Source organism: Rhinichthys klamathensis, unplaced genomic scaffold (assembly GCF_029890125.1).
Source record: "Rhinichthys klamathensis goyatoka isolate OS25496 unplaced genomic scaffold, OSU_Roscu_1.1 h1tg000123l_1, whole genome shotgun sequence".
NCBI lineage: Eukaryota > Metazoa > Chordata > Actinopteri > Cypriniformes > Leuciscidae > Rhinichthys > Rhinichthys klamathensis.
Window position 1 is genome coordinate 7,804,758 of NW_026606660.1, and position 18,064 is coordinate 7,822,821.

General features: G+C 39.7%; 1 protein-coding gene across 8 annotated transcripts in view; it reads left to right on the top strand.

Moving 5' to 3' along the window:
• Positions 1 to 17,792, top strand: part of cdc42bpaa (CDC42 binding protein kinase alpha (DMPK-like) a) — a 96,540-nt gene extending 78,748 nt beyond the window's left edge. For 3 of the 8 annotated variants that reach the window (XM_056256051.1, XM_056256055.1, XM_056256053.1), the window contains 15 exons: positions 188 to 265; positions 375 to 480; positions 561 to 697; positions 1,635 to 1,774; positions 1,867 to 1,948; positions 2,092 to 2,311; positions 3,061 to 3,123; positions 3,259 to 3,855; positions 4,489 to 4,586; positions 4,742 to 4,826; positions 5,241 to 5,364; positions 7,185 to 7,302; positions 8,951 to 9,068; positions 10,429 to 10,589; positions 17,271 to 17,792. In XM_056256051.1, the coding sequence (XP_056112026.1) occupies positions 188 to 265; positions 375 to 480; positions 561 to 697; positions 1,635 to 1,774; positions 1,867 to 1,948; positions 2,092 to 2,311; positions 3,061 to 3,123; positions 3,259 to 3,855; positions 4,489 to 4,586; positions 4,742 to 4,826; positions 5,241 to 5,364; positions 7,185 to 7,302; positions 8,951 to 9,068; positions 10,429 to 10,589; positions 17,271 to 17,402 (2,259 nt within the window). In that variant the 3' untranslated portion in view covers positions 17,403 to 17,792. Of the gene's footprint in view, positions 1 to 187; positions 266 to 374; positions 481 to 560; positions 698 to 1,634; positions 1,775 to 1,866; positions 1,949 to 2,091; positions 2,312 to 3,060; positions 3,124 to 3,258; positions 3,856 to 4,488; positions 4,587 to 4,741; positions 4,827 to 5,240; positions 5,365 to 7,184; positions 7,303 to 7,705; positions 8,027 to 8,950; positions 9,069 to 10,428; positions 10,590 to 11,271; positions 11,347 to 17,270 lie in introns of those variants that run through there. The other 5 variants (XM_056256052.1, XM_056256054.1, XM_056256058.1 and 2 more) reach the window with 4 other exon arrangements.
• The last annotated feature ends 272 nt before the right edge of the window (positions 17,793 to 18,064 follow it).

Sequence of the window (18,064 nt, forward strand, 5' to 3'; positions counted from 1 at the left end):
TGCCACCTTAGAATGTGGTCAGAAGCATGTGGTTAGATGCCTTATAGGGCTGTCTAGTTAGGGAGCTCAGCAGGTTTTTCGAACAAAGCTTTACTTATTTAGAAAAAGAGACGGTGCAGATAATGCTTTAACATTTCTGATAGGATGTTAGCATGTTGTGACTTAATAGCCGTGACTATGTTTCCAGCAGGTAGATCATCCACAACGAGGCGCTCAAACACCCGTTCGATCAGGATACAGTAGCTCTGGTCACAGCACACCTAAAGTAATTCATTTTCCTCACATTCTACAACTGCTTTCATATCAGCCAGTCAAACATATCTTATATTTAGTAATATGTTGTAATTTATCATTTTCTAAATTGCTCTTTTTAGCCAAAGGCCCATCAATTCGTGGTGAAGACCTTCAGTACGGCCACTAAGTGCAACCAGTGTACTTCTCTAATGGTGGGAATCATTCGGCAGGGCTGTACGTGTGAAGGTAAGGGCTCAGCTGAGGTTGTCATGGAAATGGTAAATGACGTTAAGATTGGCATTCACCTTGTTCTCCTCCTCCTGCAGTCTGTAATTTCTCCTGTCATGTGACGTGTGCGGACAAAGCTCCTGCCGTGTGCCCGATCCCACCGGATCAAACCAAAGGACCGCTGGGTATCGACCCCCAGAAGGGCATCGGCACAGCTTATGAGGGGCACGTCAAGGTTAGAAGCTTTAGTTTAAATCCTCATTACATTTTTGTAATCAAAACCATTACTGTTAATATTACTAACTATCAGCAGATAAACATTAAGTTTTTATCTTCCTGGAAAATGGACCAGGATTAACTTATTATTCTTTCAACCTATAATGTTTTAGCTTTAAAAATAGTCTGTCACCAAATTAAATATTGCTGTATAATAAAATAATATAATATAATAATTAAATGGATAGTTTGTTGATCTTTGGAACACAAATGAAGATATTTTTGATGAAATCTGAGAGCTTTCTGCCCCTCCATAGACAGCTACGCAACTGCCACAGATGTTTCAAAAAAGTTCATAAAGAGATCGTAAAACGAATCCTTATGAATAGCGCAGAGTCCAAATTTTCTGAAGAGACTCGATCGCTTTATATGATGAACAGATTTAATTTAGGCTTTTGTTCACATATAAACATTGATCAGCGAACATAAACAGAAGCTCAAGCGAACCTGCTTGACGTGCAAGAACAAACCTCATTGGTTCCTGTGGAAGCTCAAACGTGCTGCGTAACACGAAGAACCTCATTGGTTCTCGCACATAAAGTTTATATATAAAATCCTAAATTCAATTTGTTTATCATATAAAGCGATCGTGTCTCTTCAAAAAATTTGGACTAAACCACTCAATTCATATGGATTAGTTTTAAGATCTCTTTATGAACTTATTGAAGCATCAAAGTGGTAGTTGCGTAGCTGTCAATGGAGGGACATAAAGCTCTAAGATTTCATCAAAAAGATCTTCATGTGTGTTCCGAAGATCAACGAAAGCCTTACGAATTTGGAATGACATAAGGGTGAGTAATAATGACAGAATTCTCATTTTGGGTGATCTATCCGTTTAAGATGAACAGTTTTGTTTTCAGTAATTTGAGAACTAATTCTGAGATCTTTTCTTTTAGGTGCCGAAACCATTAGGTGTGAAGAAGGGGTGGCAGAGGTCCATCGCTGTGGTCTGTGACTTCAAACTCTTCTTATATGATCTCCCGGAGGGCAAAGGTGCTCAGCCCGGTGTCACAGTGAACCAGGTTATTGACATGAGGTCAGTGAGAACTTCAAAACAAACATCTGGTCCTGTGTTTGATTCTAATGACTGTGTTTGCATGACATCTAAATCGTTCTCTTTGTTCGCAGGGACGAGGAATTTTCAGTTAGCTCAGTTTTGGCATCAGATGTCATTCATGCGAACAGGAAGGACATTCCCTGTATTTTCAGGGTGAGTTGAACATGATTGTACAATATTTTATTTACATAAGTTCATATTGGTAACATTAGTATTGTACTGTAATTTAAGAAAAGGATTTTGTGCCTGTGTTCAGTGGTAAAATTTGAAGTTGTTGTCCTCTTCCTCTCCTGCAGGTGACAGCGTCACAGCTCTCCTCATCCAGCAATAAGAAATGTTCCATCTTGATCCTGGCCGACAGCGATCAGGAAAGAACCAAGTGGGTTGGCCTGCTGAACGAGCTGCACCGCCTCTTGAAGAAGAGCAAACTTAAAGAACGCTTCGTTTACGTCCCTAAAGAAGCGTATGACAGCACATTGCCTCTCATCAAAACCACACAAGCTGCTGCTATTATAGGTACAATCCACCACATCCCAATAATCTTAGGTTTATAATGTTAATGTCAAGGTTTTTTATTACATAACAATCATTAAGACTTCCATATTTATATAATCTCTGATATGATTGGCTAACCTCTTCACATGTGAAATGAGTAGATATCTGCTCACCTTGTGTATGTGAGTGATCATAATGCTAAAGAGATAGTTCACCCCAAAACTATATACTTTATATATAAGTTCTGTTATTAATTACTCACCCTTATGTCATTCCAAACCCTAGAGACATTTGTTCATCTTCGGAACACAAATGAAGATTTTTTTAATGAAATCTGAGAGCTCCAGTGGTTTAACCTCAATTTTATGACGTGATGCGAGTGCTTTGTTTGCACACAAAAAAGTGATGGTACCAATCCACGAGATGGAAGAAAATATTACATTTCTGTTGTTAAACAGGAAGCACATGACAAGTCTTATATATTATATATTATACTGTAAGTAAATATATATATATATATATATATATAATGATATTTAAAAATACAATTATAATGTGTGTGTGTAAAATAATAATATATAAAGATATACTGCTGAATTTTTATATAACATTTATAAATTCTTTGAATTCCCGTACTTCAATAGAGCAAGAAAAATCCTCTTTAATAAAACAACAATTTAAGAACTGGTCCGCACAAGTCCAACTCAATCCAGCGTAGCTTTATCAAACTGCTTTCTGTTTATTTTAACTACACTTCTATTTATCCACAGATCATGAGAGGATAGCCCTGGGTAATGAGGAAGGGCTGTACGTTATTCATGTTACCAAAGACGGTAAGCGTAATTAAAAGCTTTATCTGCGTTTACTGTACTTATCTGTTGAGTTTACACTGTATTTTTAGACATCTTACTGCATTCTTTGATGTTAATACAAAGCCTCCTATTGTTTATATATATTTCTATTCACAGAGATTGTCAAGGTAGGAGATAAAAAGGTCCATCAGATTGAGCTAATCCCATCAGAACAGTTGATTGCCGTGATATCCGGTCGAAACGGCCACGTGCGACTCTACCCAATGACGGCCTTAGATGACCGAGATGCCGAATTCTGCAAAATAGCGGAGACCAAAGGCTGCCAAACTCTGGTTTCGGGTTCAATCAGACACGGATCTCACACATGGCTTTTTGTGGCCATGAAAAAACCTGACAAGGTGATCATCTACGAGCTCATCAAGAGCAAAACACGCCATCGGAAGCTGCGGGATATCATCGTCCCAGGATCAGTGCAGTGGATGGGTCTCCAGGGCGACAAGCTTTGCGTGGGCTTCCAGTCCGGGTTCCTGCGCTACAACCTTCAGGGGGATGGAGCGGTCAATAGCCTCCTTCACCCTGACGACCACACCCTGGCCTTCATCGAGCATCTGAGCCTGGACGCTCTCTGCCTCGTGGAGATCTCCAGTAAAGAGCTGCTCTTGTGCTTTAACAGTATCGGTGTGTATGTGGACTGCCAGGGCAGACGTTCACGACAACAGGAACTGATGTGGCCGGCTAAGCCCACCTCGTGCCGTGAGTGACGATTGGTCTTTCTGTTCTGATTATTATGGCTTGTGTTTACTTGTTTACAGTGTGATAGTACCAATCAACAGAATTGGATGAAATTACTGCACTTGAAATGTATTATTCTAAAAAAAGGCAAAATGGTTTTATAATATAATTGATATATGTACAGTGGTTTAAAAACAAGTGATTTTAGATCATTGAAGTGCAATAAGCTGCGAAATAGAACTCATTTCTCTATATGCTTACGTAGCCTTTATGTAGCCTAGTATTTCTTATTTCTAATGCTTGAAGTTTTTCAGGGAGGTCTATTTCGTTTATGTCTTTGTTCTATTGTAGTTAGTTTTCCTTTATGCTTGTATTTAGTTTCTTTGTTTTTATTACTCATATCGTGATATAAGATTTTGGTCATATCACCCATTTATATTTAAAATATAATATATATTTGATTTTATGTAAATAGTAGGACCTTATTTTACGCTAGATATTTTGTGTACTCAAGTTGAGAGTGTGCATTGTTGTAGTTATGTGCTCATAGATTATAATAGTTGCGGATGTTGTGCTCATAATTTGCATAAAATGTCCTGGGACGTAGGCATGCTGAGGATAACTTGTTTGTTTTCTGTGACTTATGTCTCGCAGGTTATAATGCACCTTATCTGTCAGTGTATAGCGAGAATGCAGTGGATGTATTCGACGTCAACACTATGGATTGGATTCAAACGATGCCTTTGAAAAATGTACACTTTTCATCGTATCTTCAATAATACCACATCCTAAAAAAGACACACTTGCAGAGAGAGCTTCTCATCTCTTTTTGGAATAAAATATAGTAGAAGCAGGTGGTAAATGAAAGTTTAGTGTGTTAATGAGCTGTGTGTCTCCTGCATTGCAGGTTCATCCTCTGAACGCCGATGGCTCTCTAAACCTGCTGGGGCTGGAGACCGTACGGCTCATCTACTTTAAAAACAAGACAGCGGGTGAGATTCTCCCTCCTGCTGCTCCTCCAGGATTCTCAATATTCCTGCCCCACGTATTTATGCATATTCAGCAGGAAATAAAAGATACGAAAGTGAAAAGTTGTTTCAGAGGCAGAGAAAGCTAATGCATTTTCACACAAACATTGTTTTCTTAATAATTTGCACTGATCAATCTTTCACGCTAGGTTTAGGAACATTTAGCTATTAAAAATAGAATGGGGTCGATTTTGATTTCATATTGTTAAAATGTAAAGAATTGGCTTAATAGCATCTTGTGAATAGGAAGCTTAAACTCATGCATATGATTTAACCAATTTTTCCATCCTAACAGACGTTTGTTGTTCCATCGTTTCATAGCGTTAAATGTGTTGTGTAATGTGTTTAATGCTTTGTGTACTGTGTGATGATGTGCAGAGGGAGATGAGCTGGTGGTGCCAGAGACATCTGATAACAGCCGTAAACAGATGGTGCGCAGTGTGACGAGCAAACGCCGCTTTTCTTTCCGCGTGCCGGAGGAGGAGAGAGTTCTGCAGAGGAGGTGATGTTCAAGGCTAGCAACACTAACCAGCATGACTTGGAAACTCTTATGGGCTTTTCACACTTGAAATTGTTCATTTTTAGACCATTCTAAATCCTAGGAAAAAATTATGTTTCATGTTTCACGCTGTTTATAATTATTTTATCCCTGGTTTAAAATTCTTATTTACATATTTATGAGGTCAGTAGCAAGTCTGTTAGGGATGCACCGATGTATCGGCCAATAATCTGTATTATTTTCACTATCGGTCATCTGACAATTGTTTAAAAACAGCCAATGATCAGGCCGAATATATTGTGTCAGTCAGGGGGTGGAAAAACTTGTCAGACTGCAACTCATAATGTGTGTGAAGAAAACGTTTCTTGTGTTAAATTTAGGGCTGTTGAAGTTGAAGCTGTTGAAGAACGTGACAATAACACATTAACAGTTAAAAACAAATATCAATGTTAAAGCAGGCTCTATTTGAATCACCTGTAGTTCAAGCCAGGGTTGCCAGGTCCCCACATATCAACTATATCAACCCTCTTCAATGCGACTAAATCTTCACTCTAGGCGACTAAATGTCTATCACTAGCCATTGGATAATACATTTCTAGATTTTACACGCCTGTGTGTGTGTGTTAGAGGCTAAGTATAAGTTTAGCATAGATATATTTTCACTCGCTGAACACTGACTGAGCGCTTGAGAGTTTTGCTCTCTGTCAAGCGATCTGTACTATTTCAATGCAGCTCTGTGGATGCGCAGCGTACCGTAAACTCTAGTGTGAAGGCGCACAACTCGCCATCGCTTTGCTGAGAGTTTCGCACACACACGCAAAGCGAGGGAGTCTTGCATACCACGCGGAATTGACGCTCTACAAGCAAAATATATTTTTTGTTGCATTTTGTGTGCGTAGAGGGTTGATATTTGTAGCGCCTCCCATCCAATAATCACAAAGAGATTTGTGCCTTGTTCTGATAAGAAACAAAGTCTCAGTTTTAAAATTCTGACCGTTTTATCATGAAATTTAGTAATGGTGTTTTGACGCTCTTAAATGTGACGTGACAGTTGCTGTAGGAGTCGTCTCTTCCTCTTTTATAGCACAAAAAACATGAATGAACATCAAAAGGTTTGTTGAAAGTTACAGTCCAACTTAATGAAATGTATCATGTCTCTCATCAGTGTTTCAATCGCGGAAAGACGTTAATAAAAAAGCTTGTGAACGTGTCACTTAACGTTGCATTTACCAGTTATCCAGTGTTCACAGTTCATTAGTTAGCAATAAAAAAAACACTAGAGAGGAGCTTATTTACTGTTAATTATATATGTATGTTTGAATAAATTTAAGTGTTTTTTGAAAACTACACTATGTGTAATTAATAAGTTACAAATAGGATTTGAATATAGTAGTTGGGGCTCTGTTGTTCATTTTAACCTCTAATAGTATAGTAATGTACCAAATGAGAAGGTTCCCTGTATAGTTTACAGCATTAGTTGGGAGTTTTTTTTTTTCCTTAAGAAAATCTAACTATCATATTGCAGATATCATTCTAAATAATCGGTATCGGCTAAATTTAGTATCGGTGCAACAGTTTATCTGTGAAAATGTCATAAAATAGATAAAATTATTCATTACAGTTTCAGCTTTGTAATTCTTTGCAACTAAACCGCAAGTGAAAGTTTCTGTAAAAACAAATGCATTTATTGAGAAGCCTGAGGTAAGACTGTGGAAAGCCCTTAATTGTAATCCAAGTTTCATGTTTGCAATTTGTTGAATTATTCTAGTCTTGAGAAGGTATTCATGTGCTCTGAGTCTCACTGCATTGTTTGTGCTCTTCAGGGAGATGATGAGAGACCCAGAAATGAGGAACAAGTTAATTTCAAACCCAACAAACTTCAACCATGTGGTTCATATGGGCCCGGGAGATGGGATCCAGATCCTGAAAGATCTGCCAATGGTAGGAGCATCTGACAGCAGGGAGAACGTCACCTCTCAGATCCTACGCCTCCATCCATCTGTTTCTAAGAGCTGTTTTAATGAGCATGAGCTGTTAATTATTTCCACTGGTATTATTTCAGTTTTATAGATGAGCTTGATTAAAAGATGGCATAAAACCACATTTGACTTTCGTAATGTCACGTTACATGGCCAATTTATATGACCAACATTTAGGAAGTAAATGGGTCAGTTTTGCTTTCATGTTGTCTTTCAAATGACTTTATCTCATTGACTTGTCACCAACTTATTCTTCTTATTTACGCCATTATTGAGCAGTAAACTGTTGCATGCATCTATATTTTTTCTTTCTTTTTCCTCCATTTCACCCCTCTATATCTGCTCCTCTTGGGTTCCTTCTGTAGCCCGGTTCTCCTCTCCCCTCTCCTCATCTGCGCCTCATCTCCACCCCTACCAGCTTTGAGCATGTCTATCACATGACACTCACCTCTGCTGACAACTTCCTGTCCCAGGACTCCTCCCCTCTCTCCTCCCACTCCCTGTCACTCAGCTCCGCCCCTGGGACCCCTGCTTCCATCTGCTCTCTGGTAGGACCAGAGAGAGAGACACACTCACTCCATCTGTTTTCTGAATGTATTCCCACATGCATTAGCTCACTTTCACCCTCAGTCTGTTTTCAGACTGTCTGCCTGTGTCACAATTCAAATTGACAATCTGTTGCTCTGCATGCCAAATCATCTTCCTTCTTAGTTTTTTTTTTTTTTTTTTTTTTTTTTTTTAAAGGTACAGTAAGCAAAACACTGTTAAAAGTGGTTGGGTCGAGCACCACAACACACCTGTAGCCAATCAGCAAATGGGGGTGTGTCCACTCATAATGGGGGAGGAGAGAGAGTGAGCAAGAGGGAGATTTGAAGAAAGACTGTAGAAAGAGAGATGGCTGAGAGACATTACAAAAGAGGAATATCACCGAAAAAGAAGGGTTATGATCAGGCAAGAGCTTTAGGACCTGTGTTTATATTAGAAAAGCTTTCCAGCGCTGGAGAGACCCAAGCGGGAAGGCCTGTAAACGGATGCCGAGGTTGCATTATTTCTGCTCTGTATGCGAGTAACACTGGTTTTGATTCATTTCACAGAACCAAGATATGCTGTTGTTGTAATTAGCTATAGTAACAGGGCAGTTTTGAGTGTCATTAAAGCATTATATTGCTTCACTTCAGCTATGATAAAGAGACATCTACTCTTTGCGTGTTTGTGCATTTTGGGGGCGGAGCAATAAAGGGTTTCTGGGGTGCTGCTGTTTGTTTGGGTTGATTTATAATATCAACAGTGTTTCTCTGAAATCGCTTACTACACCTTTAAGGATTAAAACCAGGTATGACCTCAATGCTAACAGACATGGATTAAAAACCACAAATTTAAGTTTACATTTAATGGGTTTTGTTAAATGACAAAATATTGTGTATACTGCTGGTTTTATGAATCTTATTAAAAAACTTAAGTGAGAAAATGATTTAATTTTCCCCTTGCTTTATAATTGATGATAATTTACAGTGACTTTGGTGTATTTTTAGCTTTTGTGAATTGATTTATTGTTTGATTTCAGTAATAATAATGTTTTTCTCTGCCCACTGTGTGTTTGGGGTGTTCAGAATGTGCGCGCTCAGGAGAGTCGTGGTGTCCTGGGAGCATCCGTCAGTATCCCCTCCATCACCAAGGCCAGGCCTGAACCGGGCCGATCTATGAGCGCCAGCAGTGGTCTCGGCACACGTGAGTACTGAAATATGTTCATATATATATATATATATATATATATATATATATATATATGGATAAGAATGACTCAAGAAACTTTTGCTTTTAGTTTCATCTGTTGGTAGAAAATTAACTTTTTTTTGGCATATATATATATATATATATATATATATATATATATATATATATTACAGTATATATTAAAAACAAAAGATATATTTAATATATACTGTTGGTAGAAAATTAACTGTTTTTTTTTGGCATATATATATATATATATATATATATATATATATATATATATATATATATATATATATATATATATATTACAGTATATATTAAAAACAAAAGATATATAGTGCAGTGTACATATGGTCAGAAATATGTATTTTTGTTGTTAAGGGCAATTGGTCTTTTGAATTTTCAAACTTCCTTGTGATCTTTCAAACTCTCTTATAAACTCTAAAACTGTCTAATGAATGATCAAACTGTACTTTGATTTGAATGTTCAAACTGTCTTGAAAATTTGAACGTTTTTTGAATGTTTGAATTTTCTTTTCTTTTTTTCCAATTGCTCTTTTTGAACTTTCGGATGTTCTTTTGAGCTTTTAAACTTCGTCATCAATTGATGTTGCATCGGACATAGTGTAATTTGAACTTTTCAGGTTCTCATGGTAAATGAGTCAATGACTGCTTCCCAATACGCATACTATCCGTCGTAAATAGTATTAGAAATTAGAATTAGTCCCAAATCGTAGTATGCTGAAATGAGTTTTCCAAAGATACCCGGATGGTTTACTATTTCCAGTTAGAATCTAAAGTGCAGATCCGTGCTCGCTCTAACTACTAATATTGCCCACAACCCATTGAGTGTTGGATGAGGATTCGATTAGAACTACAAACACGAATAAAAGTGATTAATAATCAGTATCTAACCTGACGAAAATATATTTGTTCAATGTTTTCCACATTATGTTTAATTTGTAACAGCATTGTGAACCTTTATAAAGATATATTTAGTCATTAACTTTTGAATGCATCATTATGCAAACACACAAGGAGAGTTCTCCACATGAAAGACCAACGACTGGCAGATCAACATGCTTCTATATTTCTCTCCGAAATGGTGGAGGGATGATTGACAGGGCAGTTTAAACGCTGACAGGATGCGTGTAACTAAGCGACAGAGCTGTCCGTTAAAGATGCAATTATGTGATGAAGCAGTGTGTCCCAAAACTTGCCTAGTCTTCTGCTACACACTCAAAAGTGTGTACTTTTTCTTGACAAAAACAGTACATACTTTTAGGGCATAGTAGAAGTAGGTGAATTGGGACACGGCAAATGTCTTAAGGATCTGTGTCCCATATCCCAGGCTCCACCGCTCAAAATGGCAGCGCAATGAGACGGGACTTTTCGGTTGGCAACTACGGTTCCACCAAACGTCAGATGACATCACCCTCTGAAGGCTCGCTCTCATCCGGAGGGGGCGTGGACTGCGGGAGTGACGCCCCTCTCTCCCAGTTTGACAGAGAGGTCAGTGGCTTCTTTTCCAGATGCCTTGGTTTCTTAAAGTATTTTACATATTAATTTTTAACTTTGGCATTTAAAGAAAAAAACAGCAAGCAAATAATATATATATATATTTTTAACTAAACGATTTTGGGGGGGGGGGGGGGGGAGACTTTAAAGGTTTTTATTGCTAAAAATTTGGTTCTTTATAGATAAAATATTGATTTTCTGCAACCCTTCTGCTGAGATAGTCATGTGGAAATGTCTGAATGACAAGACAGATGGGATTTCAATTGTAAAGGGGTATTTGCCCCTTAATGGTGTGTTCTTCTTGTGAATGTTAATTTAACATGTTGATTCGACCTCCAGACTGATCAGAACAGGTAAAAGTTTCACTCCTGGAGGTTTTTGTGCGCTGCTGATCACAGCTAAAACTCAATAGAGAGCACTAGAAGTGTGTTATATAATCCCTAAAAACCAATATACAGGCATTCGTTGCATTTCGCATACCAAAATGTGTTTGGAGGGTCTCCATCCTCTCTTTCTCACGCTACATGCATGTGTTGAGTGGCACCATATCCACAGATTGAGGTGTTGACCTGCTAACACTCCACCTGCACACACACAGTTTGCGCCTCGGCTCCACGCTTGACTTTGTGCAGATTGACTGTATAATGATGTGTGGGTGCTGTGTGTGACTCTTTAGTGTCCGGGAGTGTCACCCACAGAGAAGACCCCTGATCTGAAAAGGGCTTTAAGGACCCTGCTTAGTAAGCTAAAGGTAACACACATGACCCTGAACCCTGTAGCTCCCACCTCATATGGAGGGAATGGGTTAGTTGAGCTGTCTCCACATTGAAAGCGTGTTTGATCTGTGTAGGTGGTGGAAGTGTACAGCGTTTGCCTGCATTAATGTGTTGCATAGCACCTACATCCACTTATATTGTGTAGAGGAGGAGTTCTCGTCGTGGTTGTTCTAGCTAGTGAGTGATGAACTCTTTAATCGGCTGATGTTTGTCTATTTTTAAACGGTTACATCAGCCAATACATGTTTCTGCATGGCAGATGAAGATTTATGTCAGACTCAAAATCTACCAACAGCCGAGTAAATGGACAACAAATATTTTCAGATCTTTTTAATGGATTTTGAGTAAATGTTGTGCGAAGTGTCTTATTTTCAGGAATTTCGATATACAATTTGTTCTCTAGTTCTAACTTTTATATATTTATACAGTAGTTACATCATTTGTCCTTGAGCATTGGAGATGGGTTAAAATGGTCAGCTGTTATTTTGCCTTAAAGGTACACTATAACTTTTGGCCCTCTAGCGGTTAAAAAACATAACTGCATGCATTTTGCAGAAGAACATTGTTTTGGTTGTGCTTCAGCTCTGTGTGACTGTGTGGATGAATATGGTAATTCTACTGCTCATAAAACATTCACTATTAGTCTTAAGAGATATAACCAGTTTAGATTGAAAGGTTCTCAAGCGGTCTGGCTGAAGATGTCACTGTAGCTTTACCTGTTAATAGATGCGGTACTTCCTTGAAAATAAATTCCAGCACAGCTACAACAGCCATAATGAAATTACCTTCACAATAGATGATGCTTTACAATGAACTCTGTTAGAGAGCTACATATGACAATTTATCTGTTCAAGAAAATACCTTATTCACCAGCTGAGTAATAAAAACACCATCTCCGCGTCGCGAGGACGTTCGGTTGAATAACTGTTCGTCTGTTATAGGACAACTCGCTCTTACAATGAACAGCAAGAAAACTAGAAGTGAATGTGCTTTCCATTAAATGAATCACACACAGTAAACAAAACCTTAACAAATGAACTTTGCGATTTAGACGCGCAAACTGCGTGCCGGTGCGGTGAGACCATAGACAGTAAAAGAAATGGACAGAGCCATCTCATTGGAACTCAGTTGAGACAGTTGAAGCCCACTTTTTAGCGATTTTTGAGAACTTCCGTTCCTGACGCGCAGACTCAGACCGACTCAAACTAAGCTTGATGACGTGAGCAACCTGTCTGACAGACGTTAATCTTCTAGTAGCTGTGCGTGAAAACTGCCAACGTTAACCTTGCAGAGACGGGGAACTTGAGCAAAGAGTTCTTTGGCGTGAGTGAGCAGGAGTAAGAATTCCGTTGCTTTTATGGACTCATTATCTATGGGCTTCTCCCTTGACGGGACGTCCCCCCGATTGCCTGCGAGCTTCTCCTGCTGTCTGTACGGTAACTTCTGTACAGCGCGACAGAGAGTCGAGTGGTTATGACGCAATCGTTAGCCTATTTTTACTAAATCTGTTTCTACGGGGCCATAGTGTAACATAGAAGGTAATGGAGCCCTTTATACATTGTCGTGTTTCTTTAGAAATAAATAATGGACAAATGGAGTCTTTAAACGCCTCAGATGTAAAGTTATTCGCTGTCAAAGTGACGCCAAAATGAATGGGAGTCAATGGAAATGCTAACGCAAGTGATGTTCTGCTACAACATGGCGGCACCCGGCCGGCTTCAACTTCCGGTCGATGGATTACCCCCTTGGGTGAGACATACATGCTCGGGCAGATTCGGCTTGAAGTCGGTCATCCTCAGACGCGGCGGCGCGCGCTGTTACAAAAAAAAGCCGTGAACACAGCCAAGCGAAATGCCGGTCTTGCGCACCCAACGCGTCATTTTTGCCGAGCGCACCTTCGCGCTCGTGCGGACGCGTCGAGTATAAACAAGGCTTAAGCCTTGTTTATACTCGACGCGTCCGCACGAGCGCGAGTCTCCGCTGACTGCGCGCGCACCTCTCCAAACGGACGAGGCGTTTATACTTGACGCGCTCGCCGTTGTGCTATTCTGTGAAACGACAGGGGGCGACTCGGAGTAATTCTCCTCTAAACCACCATGAATCAGCAGTGAAGAAGTAGTTTGCCGTTTAGTTTATTAATTTCTGATTCATATAAAAAGAGTAATAAATGCAGTAGGTGTATTGTACTTTCACTGCATGTAAACTAGTAAACAACTGAAGGCTTATTGAAGAGTGTTTAAACCTTAATTTCATCAGCAGGGCTTACTTCTGCTATTGTAGGCTTATTTTGTAAATGTAAGCAGTTACTTTAGACAAGTGCAAACTGGGTGCTTAATGTAAATGTGTTCCTATTCACAAAATGAGAGGCTTTTATGGTCGCCCATCAATGCAAATGTCTCTGTGTATAGAAGGATCATAAACATGGTGGTACAGACGTACCAGTTCGGCCAGATTCGGCTGGAAGTCGTTCATCTTCGGATCCGGCGCCGCGCGCGATGTTACAAAAAGTGCCGTGCACACCGCCAGGCGAAATGGGGTCTTGCGCACCCAACGCGCACGACCGCCCACACCGCAATGACGTCATTTTTGCCACGCGCACTTCGCGCTCTTGCGGACGCGTCGAGTATAAACAAGGCTTAAGGCCAATTTATACTTCTGCGTCGGGTGCGCGCAGTAGGTACGGCGTAGCATACGCACAGACGCGTACCATACGCCGTAAGGCTTCATTATACTTCTGCGTCAACTCCACGGTGTAGCTACGCCGTCACTCCTACGGCGTCGTGGCCGTTTTATGGTTCTGCGTCAGGTTGCGTTGCATCGCAGTGCATTTCAACGCCAGAACGCTAGGGTGGTGTGTGCTTTGCGAATCTCTTTGCTAGTTTGTTTTGGTTCCGTGCGCCGGTTCCGCTTTCTTTTCTATTACCCTTCAAATTGCGCGAATTGAAATTGCGAATTGAAAATACGCATTTCGCAAAAACTCCCGTTTATCGCAAAAAAAGATTTTACACTCGCATGAGGAGGTTTTTCAGGCAATTTGAAAAAGGAATATTTTGAATATATTTGAATATAATATTTGGAAACAGGTTTTGCGCATTTACAGTCACCTGCCTTAGAAGACGCGGTGTGTTTGGGGTCCGTGTCCGCAAATAATAATAATAATCATTAAACATTTATTAGGCTACATATGTAGAAGACGCTTTTATCCAAAAAAGGAACAAAGCAATTCGTCACATCTCATTCAAAATACAGGTTGGACAATAATAATAGGCAGGGCTAAGATTATCACAAATAAACACAAGCTTTTGACGCATATCCAAGTGTGTGTGCAGAGTGCGGAGCGCGCACTGGATGGCAGGGAGGCTCGGGCGCGAACACTTGCGTTTTCCTATCAACGGTGGAAACTACTTAAAATACTCAATCATTTCTGGTCATACAGAAAATAATAATACATTATTCGCAACTTCTTTTATTTGCGTAAACTCACAATAACGACAAAACGTTTTGCTTTTGTAAAATAAAATAAATCAATCAGGCGCGCTTTCATGGTCTCTGTGAACTGAAGCGCGAGAACTGAAACAAAAATAGCCTATGTAGGCTAAAGCTTGAAATGTCCACTTTAAAACGAACAAATTCGAATCGAAAGCTAATACCTTCTGATTATGTAATCCGTGTGAAAGGTGCATTTCTCTCTAAAGGTGCATCCGGAGATGGAGATATGTTTTTAGCCGACATTGATTTAGAAAACAATAGTTTATTAATAAACAATTAAAATGCCTCGTTAATTTTTCAGAAACATTTATTATAACCTATATATATCTCACCTATAAATCAACTTTCTGTAGGCTCTGTGGTTATGGCTCTTCTCATTCAGCACTCCGGGAAAAATATTATTTCCAGGTTCTAATTTGGCCTTAGAAAACCAGTAAAATCTACATTTTTTCTATATTAATTTGTGAATATTTTAAATGTTTAATAAAGGGGCAAAAAAATCATAAACAATTAGGCCTATCTGAAAATTCGTTGATATTTTTTTTTTTTCAGCATTTGGTGTACAGTTCAAATTTAAATTTTGGTGTTCAACTTTGCGTTTCAAAAATACAACAACCGTTCATTTTTCGTTTTGCAATTATGGGTTAAATAAGGTAAAACGAATGGATTCATAAAATTCATAAAAGAAACAATAATTACAGGAATAGCCTACTGGACTCTAAACCTCAAAGAAATGCCACAATCAAGACCTCGGAGCTGAAATGAGGGAGAACTCCGTGTCTTTCCCTGCCATTAATTAATGCCATTAATGCGTCTTCCATTAATAATAATAATGTCTAGTGCGGTGGCTACCAACGTCCGTTGCCATGATTTTTGGAATGATTATGGAAAAAAAGACGTTTAGTCGCAAAACATCGGTCATTTGGCAATAGTTTTTTATCGACATTTAGAAAAAAAAGGCAAAAGTTTTGCGCAAATCTGTAATGGAAACGCGCGTAATGGCGAGCGAAAGAGAGAGAATGTTGTTGCAGCTGGAACTAATCGACGTTGAACAACAAATTATTTTATTGCAAATGTTTAATCGCAGAAGTGATTTAATCGTTCCTCAACGTGATACATCGTTGAAACAATGCACACTTTAAAAATGGCGGTATAGCGGGAGGGGGAAACCGGAAAAGCTACACTCCCGAAATGATGTATAATCTGACCAATCACAGCCCTTGCGGTCTGCGTCGCCTCGACGCGTAGTTACAATTTTTTGGAGGTGCACGTCGAGCTACGGCGGAGGGGTCGGAGAGGGGTTCGCGCCGACGCAGAGGGCTCTGCGGGGGTACGCCGTCGATTCGACGCAGAAGCATAAAACAGGCTGTACCCTTCACCGTAACCTGACGCGCACCTCCTCAAAAATGTAACTACACGTCGCGACGACGCGGACCGCAAGATCTGTGATTGGTCGGCTTGGGAGCATCGCGTTTCCTCCTATGTATTTCCGGCGTGTTCTTCTGCACCGCCCGCCATTTTTAAATTCTAAGTACAGCGAAACTAAAAAAAAAAAAAAAAAAAAAATTACCTTTTCCACCTCGATAAGCTCCAACTCCAACATGATCTGCTCTCTTTCAGTCGACATTGCTTGTAGTAACCTAAACTCAAAACAGCCGCGAGGAATCTTCTTCTTCTTGCCGCGAGGAATCTAAACACAGTGGAACATTAAAACCCTCCGCCGCCAACTAGCGTTTCGGCGCTGTACTGCAGAGCAACGCAGACCTAAACGCAGAAGTATAAATGCTCATGACGGCGTCGCCTACGTGCGTAGCGTACGCCGTACACTACGGTGTACACTCGACGCAGAAGTATAAATTGGCCTTTACGGCGTAGCTACGGCGTGAGTTCGACGCAGAAGTATAAATTGGGCTTAACTCCGCTTCCGTTTCCCTCGTAAGCTGATATTAGTATTTAAACATTCTAGCTATGATAAAAAATGTTTGTAAAAAATATTTTAATAGCACGGTTTTGGCGGTTATAGAGTTCTAATGACGGCGTTCAACTATAACCGTCGGTCTCTCACGGTTATATAATAACCGTCACACCCCTAACTATTTGATGTATTCATTATGTGAATGTTTTGAACAAAAAAACATTAGATAGCGTACCTTTAAATATATTTTAAAATGTAATTTATTCCTGTGTTTCAAAGCTGAATTTACTCCAGTCTTCAGTGTCACATGATCCTTCAGAAATCAGTCTAATATGATGATTTGCTGCTCAAGAAACATTTCTAATTATTAACATTGTTTTATAACTTTATAAATGTCTTTACTGTCATTTATGATCAATTTATTGCATCCTTGCTGAGGAAAAAGCAGTAGTGTATTTAGTCTGTTTATTCATCATCTCTGTGTCCTGCTTTTAGGATTCAGATTCGCCACGTCACTCCACGGCCTCCAACAGCTCCAACCTGAGCAGCCCACCGAGCCCTTCACCCCCACACAAGAGCAAGACTCAGTCTCTGGAGCGCGGCCAGCACCTGGGCTGGGAGACATGAGCTCAGTCACCCACTCCTCACACGTCATATTCCCAAACACGCCGTCGGGGCCAGGTGTGTGTTTGTGTGCATATGCATTACACACGTGATTGTTTGACACGCACCTTACATCCCTTTTGAGTGGACCCATCACCACTGTTTCTGTTCCTCTGTTGGATGGGGAACAGTCCACTGAGAGTAGCTCATCTCTCACCGCCACAGGTGTGGAGGGGGGCCAAAAAGACAAACACACAGCTTTAACGTGAATTTATCAGTGTTTGTTGTCAAGTGTGCCTCATCTAACGCAAGGGAAAAAATATGCATTCAAAAGTCTTAATGGACAGGGTGGGATGTTACTTTAAACACATAACACTAACACGGAAAACTGTTCCTGGCATTCCAATCAGTGTGTGATAAAACAAGCCCCAATAGATAGAGCGCCCCCAGCTGTGGCACTACTGTATAACTCAGCCTCTACCCTCCAGTGCCATGCCGACCTTCAGAGGTCAGAGTTCAACATAGATTCTGAGTTCAATAATGTAAATAGAGTTTAAGTAGAGTATAATATATAATGAAATCATAACACTATTCTGTTGTTAAATAAGTGAATTGGCTTCGAGAGAGTCTTCTTTCCTTTTGATTTTCCGCGTCAATTCTTTTTATGTAAATCGAAGCATTATTTT